Source organism: Rhinolophus sinicus, chromosome 18 (assembly GCF_057876585.1).
Source record: "Rhinolophus sinicus isolate RSI-liver-muscle chromosome 18, RSI-T2T, whole genome shotgun sequence".
NCBI lineage: Eukaryota > Metazoa > Chordata > Mammalia > Chiroptera > Rhinolophidae > Rhinolophus > Rhinolophus sinicus.
In genome coordinates this window covers 96,138,044-96,154,614 of record NC_142518.1, presented here as the reverse complement: position 1 = coordinate 96,154,614, position 16,571 = coordinate 96,138,044, and the positions used below count along the sequence as shown (strand labels likewise).

Here is a 16,571-nt window from a genome sequence, read left to right as displayed (position 1 = left end):
TTCTGTCACTGTGGACTTGCCTCTTCTGGACATTTCATGCAAATGGAATCATATAATTATGTGACCCCTTGTGCCTACCTTCTTAGCATGATGTTTCCAAGGTTCATCCATGTTGTAGCATGTATCAGTACATCATTTCTTTTTATGTCTATATGAGTTTTATAAATAAAAACAACCTGGAAATAGCTCTGATTTTAAAAATACTCATAAACAGAAAAACCTTACACTTTTGTACAAATCACTTTATAAACACTCAACAATTCTAAATCCAGTGTCAACATTGAAGTACAATTTATTTCTATCTCCCTGCTGCCAATACGCCTTCGAATATCTACTCTCTCAGGTCCCATATTTTTTTCTTTGTAAGGAGGGCACAGTGGCCCATGTGGGGATCGAACCGCCAACCTTGGTGCTACCAGCACACTCTAACCAACTGAGCTAACCGGCCACCCCACTCTCAGGTCCCATTTTAAAGGTTGCCCCTTCAAACAGTATTTTTGTTTTCACATGTCTTTTTATTAGATTATTATCGTTCACACAGGAGACCTAATTAGCTCTTTGCCCAGATGCATCTTCCCTATCTCCCTGCTACTGCCCCCACCTCCAACATAAAAAACACATTTTTAGCCACAGAGAGGTACAGACAATGATTTGGGTGTTTATGGATCTCCTATCTTTTGACAAGGACCCAGGTCTGACTTACAGACTTCAGTACACTGACCATAATGCAGAACACGTCTGCTACAGCGTAACACTTTAAAATGCTATTACTGACTTTCTTAGTAACTGGTATTTTACAGTTTTCATCTTCTGAATAAAGACTGAGAATAAATTTTTGCCTTACATCCTTAATGTAGCTATCTCATTATCTGAACAAGGCAAAATTATGGAACACTGGTTGATATATCAAGCAGTACTGTGTTCACATAAGTGAAGACTCTAATATATACATTTAAGAGGGATTGGAGTTTTTCTTTAAAAAGATGGACTGGCCATTTGCTGGCCATAGAATTTTCCTAGGAAATTCTACCAGGTTTATGCTTTGACATGACCTCAACAATTGCTGATGACTGCAGCTAGAAAAACAAAACAAAAAACAAATACCAGCTATCAATAGTTCAATTAGCTAAAGAAAATCACATAACACCCTTCTCCGTATTTTTATGGTGGTAATTAAAATAAAACTAAGTGATGGATCTTACACACACGCACGCACGCACGCACGCACGCACTACTAGGTAACATTTTCAGTAAAGCACACCATCCTATAGTTCCAGCATTATCAGAAGCTGTTGCTTGATTTTCTTTTTCCCTCCTGAGTAGGAAGGCAGGATAGAAATTGTGTGTATGGAATGAGCGCATTCCACTAACTAAAACTTCAGTTTCCGCCTTGGATATGACCACCTCAGTGTATGAGCACTGTACTAGAATCAAGCTGTCCATGGTAAAGGGAGTAAATTTAAATCTATAAGGTGGAATCCCTTTCTGACAAAGGTATTATGACCAATCAGATAAACTGTACTAGTAGTTTTGGGTTACTTTCAAAATCACCTTTTAACTAAGTTCCAGAGGATGCAATTGAGGCCATTGGTATCTGAATCTTGTAATAATAAGAGAACCAAGATGTAATGCAGTTCTATTATACTCAAAAGACTGCTGTTTCTCTTCATGATAAAACCTTTTATATTGTGAAACTTTGAACTAAACTCAAATTCATGTTCTCTCTCTCACACTTGTTTAACAAGTTATTAAACAAACTAGGCATTTCACCTTGGAAAAAGCAAGAGCAAAAGGAACACAATACTATTGCTGTTATAAATAAGCTTCATTATACCCTTTCACAAAAGACATACATACAAACATGAAAGTCATAACTCATTTATTGAATGAATAGTATATGCAAGAATACCAATAAAAGGAAACTAATACTACAAACTACAATTTTGAAAATAAAGCCAATATAACAGGAACAAAATATACATAACATGAGGAATGTTTGATTTTGACTCATAATGCATTCCTTATCTTTACAATTAACCTAAATGTCTGTTAGAACAAAACTGTATACCTTGGTCAAACTTTAGCGCTTTTTAAAAAAGCAACAACATTCTAGAACACTTTGCTTTTGCTTTGAGATATTTAAGATTCACACATTTGTTCAAGTACATAGATTCTGATTCAACAGTAGATCTACATATCTTGTTAGTCTCTTAATATCTTGAGTAGCATGTACTCCTGAGTAAGTACTATCTGAAATTCTAAAATTGCTGATTTTTGAAATAAAATGTCTTTCAGTTGTGGGTTTTTAATAAATTGAGATGAAAGTAAAATTCACCTCCCACTCCCCTTCCCCCAGGAACAAAGAGCTCTTATTAAAGTATAGAAACTCAAGTCTATCTTTCTACTCTAAAGAACATTTCTTACTAACATTTCTGGTAAGGCAATAAATGCTCCAGAATAATCTTCAATATACGCTTGCAATGATTACACTGTTTAATATCAATAACAAAAACAAAACAAAAAAGGAAAAAAAGGAAAAAAGAAAAGATGCTTCAAAATTTCAAGCTAAAATATGCGTAAAAGACAGTCATGGCAGTATTCTTTTGAAATGATGTAAATATTATATACTTATCAAATAATGTCATGCTTATTAAAACTACAGTTAAGGACTTAAGAGATGAACAGTAAATACACTGCTGAGGTCCATTTTTCTAAATATTCATACCACAATGTAATTACTACCCAGAAGATGGTGACGCTACTTGGGAACATAAGTACTGTACAATTTTTACATTGTAAGGCACTTTTACTCAGCATATGACGAAAACATGATTAGAAAATCAAAATACCGGAGGTTTACAACCAATGGTGATTTTTCATGTGACTTTAATTTACATTTCAATTTTTAATGAAAGACTATTTGGCCAATCACACCACAGTGAGAAAAATAGGTAGCCAGCCACTTATCTAGCCAACCAAAAGGTAAAGTGCTATTCTGGTTGCTAGTGGCAGAGAAAGGGTTGAAGAAACCCATAGAAAATCATACACTTTATTACATGACAAATCCATCAACTGACAGCTAAAGTATTTGAAGTCCATTATGTGATTATTGACTGGCCATTGTTACCCTTGGCACCTTCCATTTTTCCTAAAAACATCATTACAGTAGTTGTCCAAAAATGAGGGTGCTCTATAGTTCCATGGGTAAATTGATGGCACATAATGTAAAAATGATCTAGACACAGTGATTCAAAGATTTGAAATAACGGGTTTCAGGCTGTTGTACGGAAATAAAGTACAGATCCTTTGGGAAAAGTCACATAGCTTGGTAAACACACATCTAGATCTGTCGTTGCACTTCAAGTCACGGTGAATTTTGAAAATTCATCACATACACACAAAGAAACCCAATGGCATATTTAGAGCAAGAAGAGAAAAACATATAGGGAAGGCAACCCACTAGTAATGCTAGTTTCCTTCTAAAAATAATAAAAGATGGTTAAAATAAAACAATCATCGAGTCCCTTGATTTAAGTACATGTGTGAATACACACTTGACAAATATGACTTTAAGCGACTAGCAGTTAAAAAAACCAGTCATTAAGCACAGTGTAATTTTCCACCTGTTACATTTTAAAAATGCTTTTCCATAAGCTGAATATCTTGATGCACAGTCAAGTTAATATGATTAGTTCTTGTTTGCTGATTTGCTTTAATTGAATCAACTAATAATTCAGAAACCAGAACCCCTACCCTTGATAAATGAGGTGCTATGGTAATATCAGGCAGACCACAACTAAAGTTTTTTGGTTTTGCCATAAAGAAATACATAAATGTGCTTCAGCAGGTAAGTGGAAGAAAATATCACTAGCCAGAAATGCCAGTGTAAAAATCCTTTCTAAAAAGCTGGGTTCTTAGGCTTTGAGAAACAATTCTGATGATCAATAAGACAGCGAGCCCTACCAGAGGAAAAGTAGGGCACAAAAGCCTATTTACTAGATAAGCAAAGCACTGAATGAAAACATTAAAAATATTAAATAAACTTTCTAAAATAGTGGTCACAAAATTAAAAATAAATACTGTTTTATGCGAAGACTCTTTTTTTTTTCTCCTAGAGCACATGAGACCTCCTTACATACTTTGGGCCAATATATGAAGTGTCCCACACAACACGGCGCTTCAGAGGAACGGGTTTCAGAATGGTGGCTAAAGTCCTTAGAGAGTGGTAACCCTTTACATCTATTTGCTGTTGCCAAATGTTAAACTTGAAAGGATCCAATGATTTTGCTAGAAGCTCTTTGTACGACATGAAAAGAGAAGAGGTTTACTGTCAAGAGAATTTTGGCATAAGCACTGGAGCTCATAGCTTATAATCCACCACTTGCCCGAGTCCATGCTTGTCAGTGAGAACAACTTTAACAGGAACCAAGTAAAAAGCTTTAGCACACTTCTTGGAAGAGATTTTTAGCATTTGCTGTCAAAGCCAAGGGAAAAATAAAGTTTTCTTCATTTCTAGCCTCCATTACTTGAGTGTGGGAAAAAAAATTCACAAATTCCCATGTGTTGCCACCAGAGGCGTGTTTGCACTGTTAAGTGAAATTTGCTTACACTTTCCCTTGAGTATGAATCCACTGAACAAACTTTTAGATACTTTAAACAGTAGAACTTTGTTCAGTCCAGAAATATAGCTTACTTCATTTCAATGTCTGCTTTAACTGTTGACACTACACACAGGCTTAATAGTGTTTCAATTGCTTCCCAGAAACTGCGAACTACAGCTACATAATAGCAACATGTCAAACTCTGCCATCTAGTGAAGAAGGCTCTTAAAACAAGACGTTTTAGGCAGTTCAATGAAGGATCTAAGAGTTGGGCAGTAAAAAGTTACAAACCCTTTTTGATTTTAGAAAACAGTGAAAAAAGAATAGTAGTTATGGATGTCTTATTCATTCCCAGTTTTCTAACTCTGTCCCATGAACCTGTTTAAAAGATGATAAAAAAATGTAAAATACGATGCTTGAGAGGAATATAATAAATATAATGTTATGGAGGAGCGAGAATATCTTACTGATTTGACATTACAACTACATTTAATGATAAAATGGATAGCTTGTTTTTACTGTTACAAAATCAGCTAGTTTAAAAAACTATGCAAGCCTACACAATCCTCAGCATTCTAGTAACATGCTTAACTAAACATAATAGCATTAAAAAAGTCATACTGCACACCATTACTTTAACATGTTTTTATCAGTGTGTATTGTATTCTGACAACAGATCCAACATAATTAACTTTCATACCTAGTTTCCATTAAGTTGCTGCTGAGTTAGTTGTTGCTGATCAATTTCTAATTTTCCCCGGCTTTTACTCTCTCGTTCCTCATCTTCTTCATCTCTCTCATCATTTCCACTATGATTTTTACAATATAGTCTACAATGATGAAAGATAAAAATCTCAAAATGTTTTGTCACTGTTGATGAGAATATAGTTGTCATTAGTGGATGATGCTGGTGCTCATTTAAAATATGGGTTTCCTCATCCACCCTTAAAAAAACACTCCACAATTAATTACAGGTCCATTTCTATGTAAAAGATAGGAAAGCACTCTATTAATGAGATAGTAAAAAGTTCATCTGAAATCAAACCTCTAGTTTAGGATGAAAGTTACCACATATGCCCAAATATAAACAATTCCTCATTTTGCCCAATAAAATTTTTTAACACAGTTTTTAGCCAACTTGAAAATATCAATTGTCAGGTATATAGATGAAATAATCAACTTCTGTAATGTTTCATATACATAATTTAAAAGTACATTTCTGCAAATTATATTCTATATATTACTGCTTTCTGCTCTGATTTCATGAGACAATTTTAGTCAAACTCTTCAAGTACCTTTTCGTCATTAGTGTCCTAGTCTTCATTAGAATACCTTCGTTAGTCACCTGACAGGTTTCCAGGAAATGCATTTGGCTATGTCTCGCTTAATCTAGACTGGTTCCTCTGACTTTTTTTCCCCACAACACTGACTTTTAGGGAAAGGTTTGATCAGATACCTTGTCAACTATACCACATTCTAGATTTGTCTAATTGTGGTACTGTTTTATTTGGTTCTCCCTCACCCCATATTTCTTATAAACTGGAAATAAGGTCTAAGGGCTTGGTTAGCTTTCAGTTTAACTTTTTCTTTTTGTTAGTCTAGGATACTTTGTAGGTGATCCTGCATACTTCAGGAGGCATGTAATTTCAGAATGCCCCACTTTAGTGATGCTGGTTGATCATGTGGTTAAGGTGGTGGTGATAGCCAGATTTCTCCATTAAAAAGGAAGGTCTTCCCCTTTAAAATCAGCAAATAATCTCTGGAGTGATATTTTGACATCATGTAGTTCTAACAACCTTTTATTTGGGTATATACACTGTATACTTGAAATCCACTGTTTGCAATTCAGGTGATTTTAGACAAGGGTTTAGGCCACTTGAATGTATACACACCAATATATTTTTTATAGTTAACAACCCCCACCATAATCAAAGGGTGGGCTGATCTGAGCTGAGTTTTAGGTCAATTATAGTAATGGTGCCAAATAATGACATTTCGGTTAATGATGGACTGCATATACGATAGTGTTCCAATAAGATTATAACAGAGCTGAAAAATTCCTATCACCTAGTGATGTCACAGACATCATAACATCGTCACGCAACGCGTTACTCATGTGTTTGTGGTGATGCTGTGTAAGCAAACCTGTGCTACCAGTCATGTAAAAGTATAGCACACACAACTATGTGCACTACATAATACTTGATAATAATGAAAGACTATGTTATTGGTTTCTGTATTTACTATACTTTTTATCATTATTTTAGAGTGTATTCTTTCTTATAAAAAAAGTTTGCTATAAAACAGTATGCCATGTTATACTGGCAGCAGTCTCATACATCTCATGTTTACTGTGTCTCTTGATTGCATTGTATTCTCTCGTGCTCGATTTGATGTTGTTTTGAGAGTAACATGCTATCCAGTCTTGTAGCCTAGGAGCAACAGGCCACACCATATGGCCTAGATATGTAGTAGGCTGTACCACCTAGGTTTGTGTAAGCACACTCTATGATGTTCTCACAATCACGAAATCGCCTAAGGATGCATTTTCAGGACACATTCCCATCGTTAGGGCGCGCATGAATGTATACACAAGATGACAAGATAAAACAATTCTTAAAAAATGTTCAGTGGATGCCCTCTTGTGGTCAGCAATGGATAAAAGATGATCATGTAGGAATTCATCCGCCACAAATGATCTAAAATGAGGTTTAATGAGACGTTTCTAACATGTGAGAAGAATAAAAGGCAGGAGTAAGGTTAGGGGGCGACAACAAACTTCCAACCTAGTTTTGCTCATTACTCTTTTATTCTCAAAATATTTTCAATAATTTTCAAAGAACTATGGAGAATTTGTACTCTTCAAATGCTGCACATTGGGAATCATGTTTTCTTTTTAATCATGAGTTCATATATCAAGAGTGAGACTCCTATATAGTGCAGCTATGAAGTATCTTCCCAAAAATACAATCTGAATCTGACTAAGCCTTTGAACCAACTTATAGTTTATGGGACATATGGAGGGGTAGAGAAATGAGTTAAATGGCCTCATTAAAAAGCAAACAGATAACTCTAGAATGTGGAACTTTCACACGACCACTTATTGTGGTTCTTTAAGATGTAGGGGGGAAAGGTGGGGTGGCGTCAGGATTGCTCTATATTGAGAGACTTAAGAGATACATCCATCAAACGCAATGTAGGGGCCGTGTATGTATCGAGATTTGAACAAATCAAGTCTAAAAAGACTTTTTCTAGACAACTGGGGAAATGTAAAAGTGTATTGAATATGAGATGATATGAAGAACTTATTGTTAATTTTAAAAAGTATGATAATGGCATAGTGATTAGGTAACGAACAACCACATTTTTAAGAGATGCATATTGAAGTATGTGGCAATAAAGAAAACAGATGAAACTGTGGCAATAACCTGGTACCTGCTGAGAAGGGGAACTGTTACCCTATTCTATTTTTGTATACTTTTGAAAAGTTTTATAATAGAGTTTTAACTATAAGGATAAACCCTTTGTTATTAGAACAAATTGTAATCTTTTTATGAAATTATTTTTCACTCAAGGACTATTTCCCATAGGCCCATTATGTATGTATCCTTCACCAGTTTAGACACCAAGGCCACAGGGGTTGACTGGTAAAGCAGTAAGATCACTGCTATCACAGAACTTACTTTTTATGGTGGGAGACTGACATTACAAAAAATACATATTTAAATAGTTTGAAAATATTATAAAGACAAGAAAACAATTCAAAAATCACTATATAATCTTCCCTCGCCCTTTTAATATGAATATATTCATGGCCTGGAATGGGCTGGTAAAGAAGGAAAGCCACATGTAGGAAGAAGGCACTTCATTCAGAAATATTCCTCCTTACATTTCTTCCTATTGGTCCATTCTTCTTTCCCAAATCTACTCGCATATGGACTATCATTTGAATTCAATGGTCTCTATGATAAAATAATCTGGAATCCACATTATAAGTTTTAGAAACAAATTTCAATGTGAAAAAATAAAAAGAGCAATTCAAATTATCATGGATGCCAGTGTAAATACTTTTTTTTTTAGAGATGGTCACTGAAACACGGTTTTCTAATAGTTAAAAAGTAAAAACCATCTAAATGTCTAAAAAAAAGAAACCAATTAAACTGATATACCCATACAATGGAATACTATGCAACCATTAAAACGGTGATGTGAAACTGTTCAATGTCACAGAAAAAAAAATGCCTCGGGTATAGTAAGTGGAAAAGATTATAAAACAGTATATATAAAAAAATATTTTTATAAATATATATATATGTGTGTCTGTGTATACACACACACACACACACACACATACATATATACATATATATATATATATATATATATATATATATATATATACACACACACACACACACACACACACACAATCACACAAATGTCTGAAGAAAGTATTCCAAAATTTAAAATTACTTCTGGTGGTAGAATTAAAGTTGACATCAAGTTTTTCTCCCCTTACCTATACATTCCATTTTTTCCCCAAAATAAAAATGGATAACTATTATAATAAAAATATCTAAATAAAATTTAAATTTAAATACACTAACTCTCCATATATCTGATTTTAGAGAGTTAAATGGGCCTGTTATTTTAAAACATTAATGGCTACTTTAATAATGTATTGCTCATAAAAATATCCAAACACCACAGTATAAAGAATACAAAATTGCCTCTTCACCTCCATCTTTATGCAACGAATGAGAGGTAACAACTGTTAAGTTTACTGAATAAGCTCCTGGATATTTTTCTATGGATACAAACATACACATGTTGTACATGTGTACTTTTTATATGCTAAAATAGGATTATACAACTTGGTGTTTCCCCTTTGCTTTATCACAGAAATACCTTTCCATGACTCCACACATGGGTCTACTTCATTCTCTAGGTATTACACAGTATTCCACTAAATTCATGAACGAAAAAATTTACTTACTAAGTCTCCTGATGAACATTCTGGTTATTTTTATTTTTGCTATTATGGGAGAAAGGTTAACAAAAATCTTCTTCTATTCTGCATGACAATTTCACCTTTGGTTCACTCTCTGGCCCTGTTCCGCCGACAACTTAAAATGGGTGTGTCAACAATTTTACTAAGCTATGTTACCCCCAAATTGGTAAGCTGTACTTTGATTGGGAGAATGATAAATATTATGACAAGAAGCCATATCTTTGGGCCTCTTTCAGTGTGGCATAACCTGAAAATTATCTATGTCTATGTAACTATGTCACAAGAGGTACTGTCTCCAGTGGGGTATGAGGCTTTTAAGCCAGGGCAAAAATCATGCCCACTCCATGTGAATCATGTCTTACTGGACCTGAGCTGTACTATACTGACTGCTGCAAGGACTCCCACAGAAGAGGAATATTTGATGCTGCCCTGCTGGCAAGCTGCAGTTCCTGTCAATATCCTCTGTTAGTAGACTGATGCCATCTGTGGTAATCCTGTCAGTTCTTAGGAGAGTCAATTCTAAGATGTTCTAGTGGATACTGCAGCAATCATTAACAATAATGAAATGAAACTTCTTGTACATACATCTTTGTACTGTTGTCTGCTCACTGCCCTGAGATAAATCCCTACAGGCAGACTAGTAGCAAATGCATTATTTTAAGGTTTGGTCTCCAATGATAAATCACTCTCCTAAAAAGCTGTATGAATTTACTTTCTATCTGAACATCCAATGAGGATGCCTGTGTCTCCAGAACCTAGCTAACATTAGATCGTATGAATCCTACTAATCTTTGCCCACCTGATAGGCACAAATTGCTAAGATCTTGTTTTAATTTACATTTCCTTCATTACTAATAAGGTTGAACAGTTTTTCACATGTTTATAACCAATCCATGGCTATTTCTTCTATAAATTGCCTGTTCATGTCCTTTTGGCTTTTTAATCGGGTGGCATTTTTCTTAATGATTTGGAGTTCTCTTTTGCAGTCTAATTTTAATGTAGTCAAATAAAAATTCTGAGTTTCCTATCATGCTTAGAAAGGCCTTCTATACTGGATTATAGAAAAATTCTGTATTTCCTACTCAGTTTTTTTATGATTAGGTTTTTAATCCATCTAGAATCTATTTTGGGGTACAGTCTGAACTAAAGATCGAAATTATGTTTTCTAAATAGAGAGCCAATTGTATAGGCATCAGGTACTGAATAACCCATCCCATCTCCACAGATACAAAATGCTACTGTAATGATTTATAAGATTCTAATAAAGACATGGATCTATTTCTTGTGATGTTTGTCACTATGCCAGTACCATACTGTTTTAATTGCTGCATGATAGCTTTTGGTATCTATGGGGGATTTCTCCTCTTGATGGCATTAAAAAATTTGCCTGCATGTGATGAAGCCTAGTTGACTACCCCAATATCTTTTTTCTCCTCCTCCCCCTAAACCAGATTTTATTTGCGTAGTAATGTGCCCACTAAGAATACATTTCCCAGCCTCCCTTGGATGTGTGATAAATTCTGACAAATGAGACACTGAACAGAAGTGTGTGAGGAACTTCCAAGAAGGCTGATTAAAGATCAGTTCAGCTGGAAGAATAGCCACTTTGTCCTTCCATTTTCCTTTGCTCCTGCTTCCTCCTACTTCCTATGGAAGGAAGCTCCAAGGAAGGGAGAGCAGAAGGACGGTAAGCTGGGTCCCCAATGACACTGCAAAGCTGCCTAGCACATCTGGACTGCTTTCCTCTGGATGTCTTTTAGGGGAGAAACATACTTCTATCTTGTCTAAGCTTCTGATTTTTTCCATTATATAAGGTAACTTAGTCATTACTAATAGAAAATAATACCACATTTACTCTTCTGGATAAAACTCTCAAAATTTGGATTTCATCAAAATTGTGTTAAATGTATAATTTGGGGAGAATAGGTATCTTTCAATGTTGAGTGTTTCTATTAAGGAGCATAATGTATTTTGACATTCATTTGGATCCTGTGTAAAACGCAATTTTTTTTTTAAAGAAAAGGTTCACCTTTAGTATGTGTATGTGTGTGGGATGGGAGGTGAACATTTTTCTTTTACATTTCCAACTTGAACTGTTTTTAAAAATTCAGTTCATATGTAGCAACCTTACAGAGCTCTTATTCATTTTAAAATTCAGAGTTGATTCCTTTGGATTTTCTTGGTAGACAATGATATCAATAACATGGACCTTTACCTTTCCTCTACAATATTTATTATACATTTTTCTTCCTTTTCTTGTGGCATGGGTTAAACCCTCCGGAAGAATGTTCAAAGTAATATAGTTGGCACCCTTGTCTTATACCTAATCTGAATGAAAGTGTATTGGTATAGTGGTTCACAATTAGAGATGAACATGAGAATCACCTGGGGAGTCATCAAAATACAGTGGTACCTCGATTTTCTAACATAATCCGTTCCGGAAGACCGTTCGAGTTCTGAAACGTTTAAAAACCGAGGCACACTTTCCCCATACAAAGTAATGCAAAATGGATTAATTCGTTCCAGACCTTTAAAATCAACCCCTAAAACTGCAAATTTAGCGTGAAGTTTACTATCTAATGATACCATAGGTCCATAAAATTCGCAGCATTTGTAAACCGAAATGTTCGTCAATGGACACGCACGAAAACCGAGGTGCTACTGTACATGGTTTGGGCCTCAATCCATTGAATTTATATCTCTAAGGGTGGGGTCCAGGCAAAGAACATTTCTAAAGAGGGCCCTATCCACCCCCATGTGATTCTGAGGCTCAGCCCTGGTTAAGAACCATTGTGCCTTTACTCTAACATCAAATAAGCTTTTTGCTGTTGTTTTCTCCTAAATTCTCTACTAAGACTCCTAGCTTACCAAGAGCACTCTTATTAACTTACTTTAAAATTCAGAAATGGATGTTGAATGTTATCAAATGTCCTTTCACTGTCCACCAGGAAAGAAAGTGACAGGAGTTTTTAAAATTTACACTATTAATTATAATGGATCCCATTAATACATTTCCTAATTCTGAATAGTCTTTAAATTGTTAGACTACAGCCCTGGATTTGATTTTCTAGTATTTTATTTAGCATTTGGATGTATATATTAGGTTGACGCAAAAGTAATTGCGGTTTTTGCAATTAACCTTTTAAACCGAAATTACTTTTGCACCAACCTAATATATTTATAAAAGTAAGATTGGTCTACAGTTTTTTTGTTTGTTTTTGTTATAAATGCTATGTTTGTTAGGTTTGGTGTCACAGTTATGCAAGTTTTACAAATGAACCAAGAAGTTTCCCATCTTTTGTTATGTGCTGGACCTCTTTAAATAACATTATCTGTTCCTTAAAGGCTTTATAGAACTCACTTGAAAATCATCTGTGCCTTTATTATTAAAGAAAGTTTGGCCAATTTGATAATATAGCTGGAGTACCTCATGCAGTCACCCAAATAACTTGGTGGCTGCTTATGTAAACTGCTTTGTACAAGGAAGAATAGACCCTGAGTCACTGGTTTACTGCATACTGAGGATGTGACAGTGAGGAAGTGCTTTACAACATTCAAGGGCAGATCAAAAATTCAGGGATCTCTACCAACTCGTTCACCATTAAACTAAATAAATGGAACTGTTATAGATGCACATTGATATCACTAGCCCAAAGCAGCAGAGATAAGTGGAAGACCCATAAAAATTAGGGTAACATGTAATCTCAAATCTCCAAACCTTTCTCTTTCATCATTCTTCCAAGAGTATCTTTCGACTTCTGTCATCACAACCCTATCCTATCCTAAGCTCCCAACAATTCTCACCTGGACCCTCAGCAGCAGCCTCCTAACTCACCTCCCCATTTGCACTCTTGTCTCTGTCCCACTCTAGGCCTAGAGCACTTTCCCAATACCCACATTCATTTTTGACCTTTATATCACAGCTTAAGCACTATTTCCTTAAGGAAATTCCTAAGCACACTCCCCACACCCACTACAGACTAGCTTACGTCTTCCTTGTTATATGTTCTTATTGTGTTTTGTAATGTATCCTTTATGACAGTTATGTACTTTGTAATTGTATAATTAGTTATGTGGCCATTTAATTAATGTCTCTCCCACTAGACTGTGAGGTTCATGAGGGCACAGTCTGTGTCTGTTTTGATCACTATTGTAAGCCCAATTCCTAGCACAACGACTGGCATATAGTAAGCATCCTAAATACTTGTTGAATGAATGCTAATCCAGGGATGTGTAGTCAAAGGAAAATGCTACTTGCAGTACTCATTTCTTATACAGAGTCCTCAGTATTCTATACTTGGCTAGATACCATATAAAAACTGTAATCAAGTAAACTGATGTTGTCTATTTAAGGGCAGTTACTTACTGACAAGTTTAGGAAAATTGTTTTCTTACTTGTAAATTCCTCGTGACATATTTTCAATGTATTTAGCTTTGTCTTGTACTCCACAGTGGTAATGGTAAGTCTTAACACAGGCTTTTATTTCACATCCAATAGTAGCACCGGGCTGACTGCAAAGTGTACATTTCTGTTTAAGGGAAGAGAAAGAATAGTCATAAGAAGTATTTCAAAGTTTATGCAAACTTATTTTTTTCTATTTTAGCCAAACATTCCAGCTTACAAAGCCAATTTTCTATTGAAAAAAATGCACTGAATTTATTGTATAGCAGATAAATAATGCTGAAATTTAAACCATACTCTGATAGACTTTCTAATATTAAGGCATCCCACAATGTTTCCATTATTTAACTGTACTAACCACCAGAGACCTGACATCTAAACATAAATATTTCTTAATACTGCCAAACACAAAAAGAATGACAATCTATATTTCAGTGGTCACTTCTTTTCCTCCCTGGGATCAGTTCCTTTCTTATTATGACTGGGAGAAAAAATGAGAAAGAGGACAGAAAAGCAATTCCTCCCAGAGAGAGACTGCTACCAAGTAGGCAAAAGGGCAGAGGGACACTGAAGGGACTGAAATCATTTCAAGACTTCTCAATTTGGCCTAGATCATCCTTGCCTCAAGCATGTTCTGAGATTAAAAGGTGACTGCTGACAAAAGGGTCTCATAATCAAAGACGTTTGAGAACTGCTAATTTTAAACACATTGCTTGATGGCAGAACTTCTCACATCCTTTTCTCCAGGAAGGAGGGTAAACAGTTCCCAAGTTTATTGAACTCCAGATGCCCTTTACTTTTGGAGGGCTGGGGGAGCAACTTGATGGACTAATTTCCTTTGGAGCACACTTGGGGAAATGCTAGGTTAGTGCTTGTACTAACAGTGCAGAGGTAAATAAGTTGATCAAGAGAACTGAATTGCTATCCCAGTCACCTAGTTGGACTTTAGCTACATAACACAACAACATTGCTCGGTATGATATGATGAAGTGATTTTCCCTTATTTTTTTTTAACTATACGTTCTGTTTTAAAGGAGTTTCAAAAAGAGTAATCAAAGTATCCATAAACTGAACTGGATGTAAATGGAACAGAAAATGTCAACAATCTTCACACCTTCAAGAATGCAGTTCTACAAAGAAAGGGTCATTTCTAATAGATTCAGACAAAGGTCATCAAGGTCTGAAAGTACTAGATGAAAGACTGAAGGGGAATTTCACAACAGGGGGATCAGACTCACCACCTGAATCCAAGGATCAGGCATTATGAGTTGTCTGATGTGATAAAACGTGGATGACAGAGTCTCACCTGTGAAGCATTCTTACCACCCCCCCCCAAAAAATGTTGAAAATGAATCTAATCAAGCTTTTTCATCTAACTTCCACTTTAAAAGAAAATCTGGCGGGTAGAGGGACAAGTTAAATAGCATCATGAAAAAGCAAACAGACAAATAAAACATGTGCGATAGTCTATAGGACAATCAATTCATTTTCTTCAACAAAGCCAATGGTATACAACAAAGCAAAACCAGAAACAACAAAGTCAGGGGGGAGGGCGTGCCCTGGATCACCGGAAGGATATAGAACAGCCACATGTAATGTATGAACCTCCTCCAGGTTCTGATTCACACAAATCAACTTAAAAAAGATAGTTCTGAGACAACTGGGGAAATACGAATACAAACTGGGTATTACATGACACTGAAGACTCATTGTTAATTTATAAAGTGTAATGACATTGTGGTTAGGTAAGAAAATGTCCAACTTTTAAGAAATACATACTGAAATGTGTAGAGGTGAAATGATATGAAGTCTCAGCTCTGCTTTAAAATACTTCAAGCAACAAGATTAATGGGCATAGATGACACGAGTGCCGCAAATTCTTGATAACTGATGAGTCGAGGTGATGGATAGACGTGTGTTACTAGTCTTTCTAGTTTTGATATGTTTGCAAATTTTCACAATAAAAAATTCAAAAATTAAAGTCATTTCTAGAGACAATCGCTGTCTTAAAGAAAAGATTTCTGCATTCCGTTGACATTTTATAATATTCATAAACTACAAGGAGTATAATCAAGATGCCAATGTTTCTTAAAGCTATTTATTAGTAATTTGTATGTTTAAAAACATGAGGCTTAGGCACATTTTAAAGAAAACTTTAAAGCTATGATAAATATTTTAAGAGGCATGACTGTGTGAACTTTAACAGAAAGCTCTGAAAGAAATCTTTTCCTTTTATTAGAAAAAGAATGAATAACAACATGGGGAGGTTCTCAATGCTCTATTAGGGTTATGGATTTTTTTTCTTTAGGCAAGCTTAAACAATATTAACATTTTAAACTGAATAAGGTATGTCACATTCACATCTTCATCTATTTTATTAAAAGACTCTCAAATACCCTGAAATATAAATCTTAGTAGAATATATAAGTAATGAAGTTACAAAGAGGAATAAGTTTCAGAAACATCAGCATCGTTTATTATGTTACAAGTAAGTCAAATATATAGTGTGCTTTTAACATATGAACTACTTTATATTAAGTTTTTTGATGACTGGATA

General features: G+C 35.1%; 1 protein-coding gene across 5 annotated transcripts in view; it reads right to left on the bottom strand.

Annotated features, from left to right (window-relative positions):
• Positions 1-1,862: 1,862 nt before the first annotated feature.
• PHF6 (PHD finger protein 6) overlaps positions 1,863-16,571 on the bottom strand; it is a 45,729-nt gene continuing 31,020 nt past the window's right edge. For 2 of the 5 annotated variants that reach the window (XM_074324317.2, XM_074324322.2), the window contains exons 9-11: positions 14,008-14,141; positions 5,302-5,431; positions 1,863-4,979 (exon numbers count right to left, since the gene is read on the bottom strand). In XM_074324317.2, coding sequence (XP_074180418.1) covers positions 5,302-5,431; positions 14,008-14,141 — 264 coding nt within the window. In that variant the 3' untranslated portion in view covers positions 1,863-4,979. Of the gene's footprint in view, positions 5,432-14,007; positions 14,142-16,571 lie in introns of all 5 variants that reach the window. The other 3 variants (XM_074324318.2, XM_074324323.2, XM_074324320.2) reach the window with 2 other exon arrangements.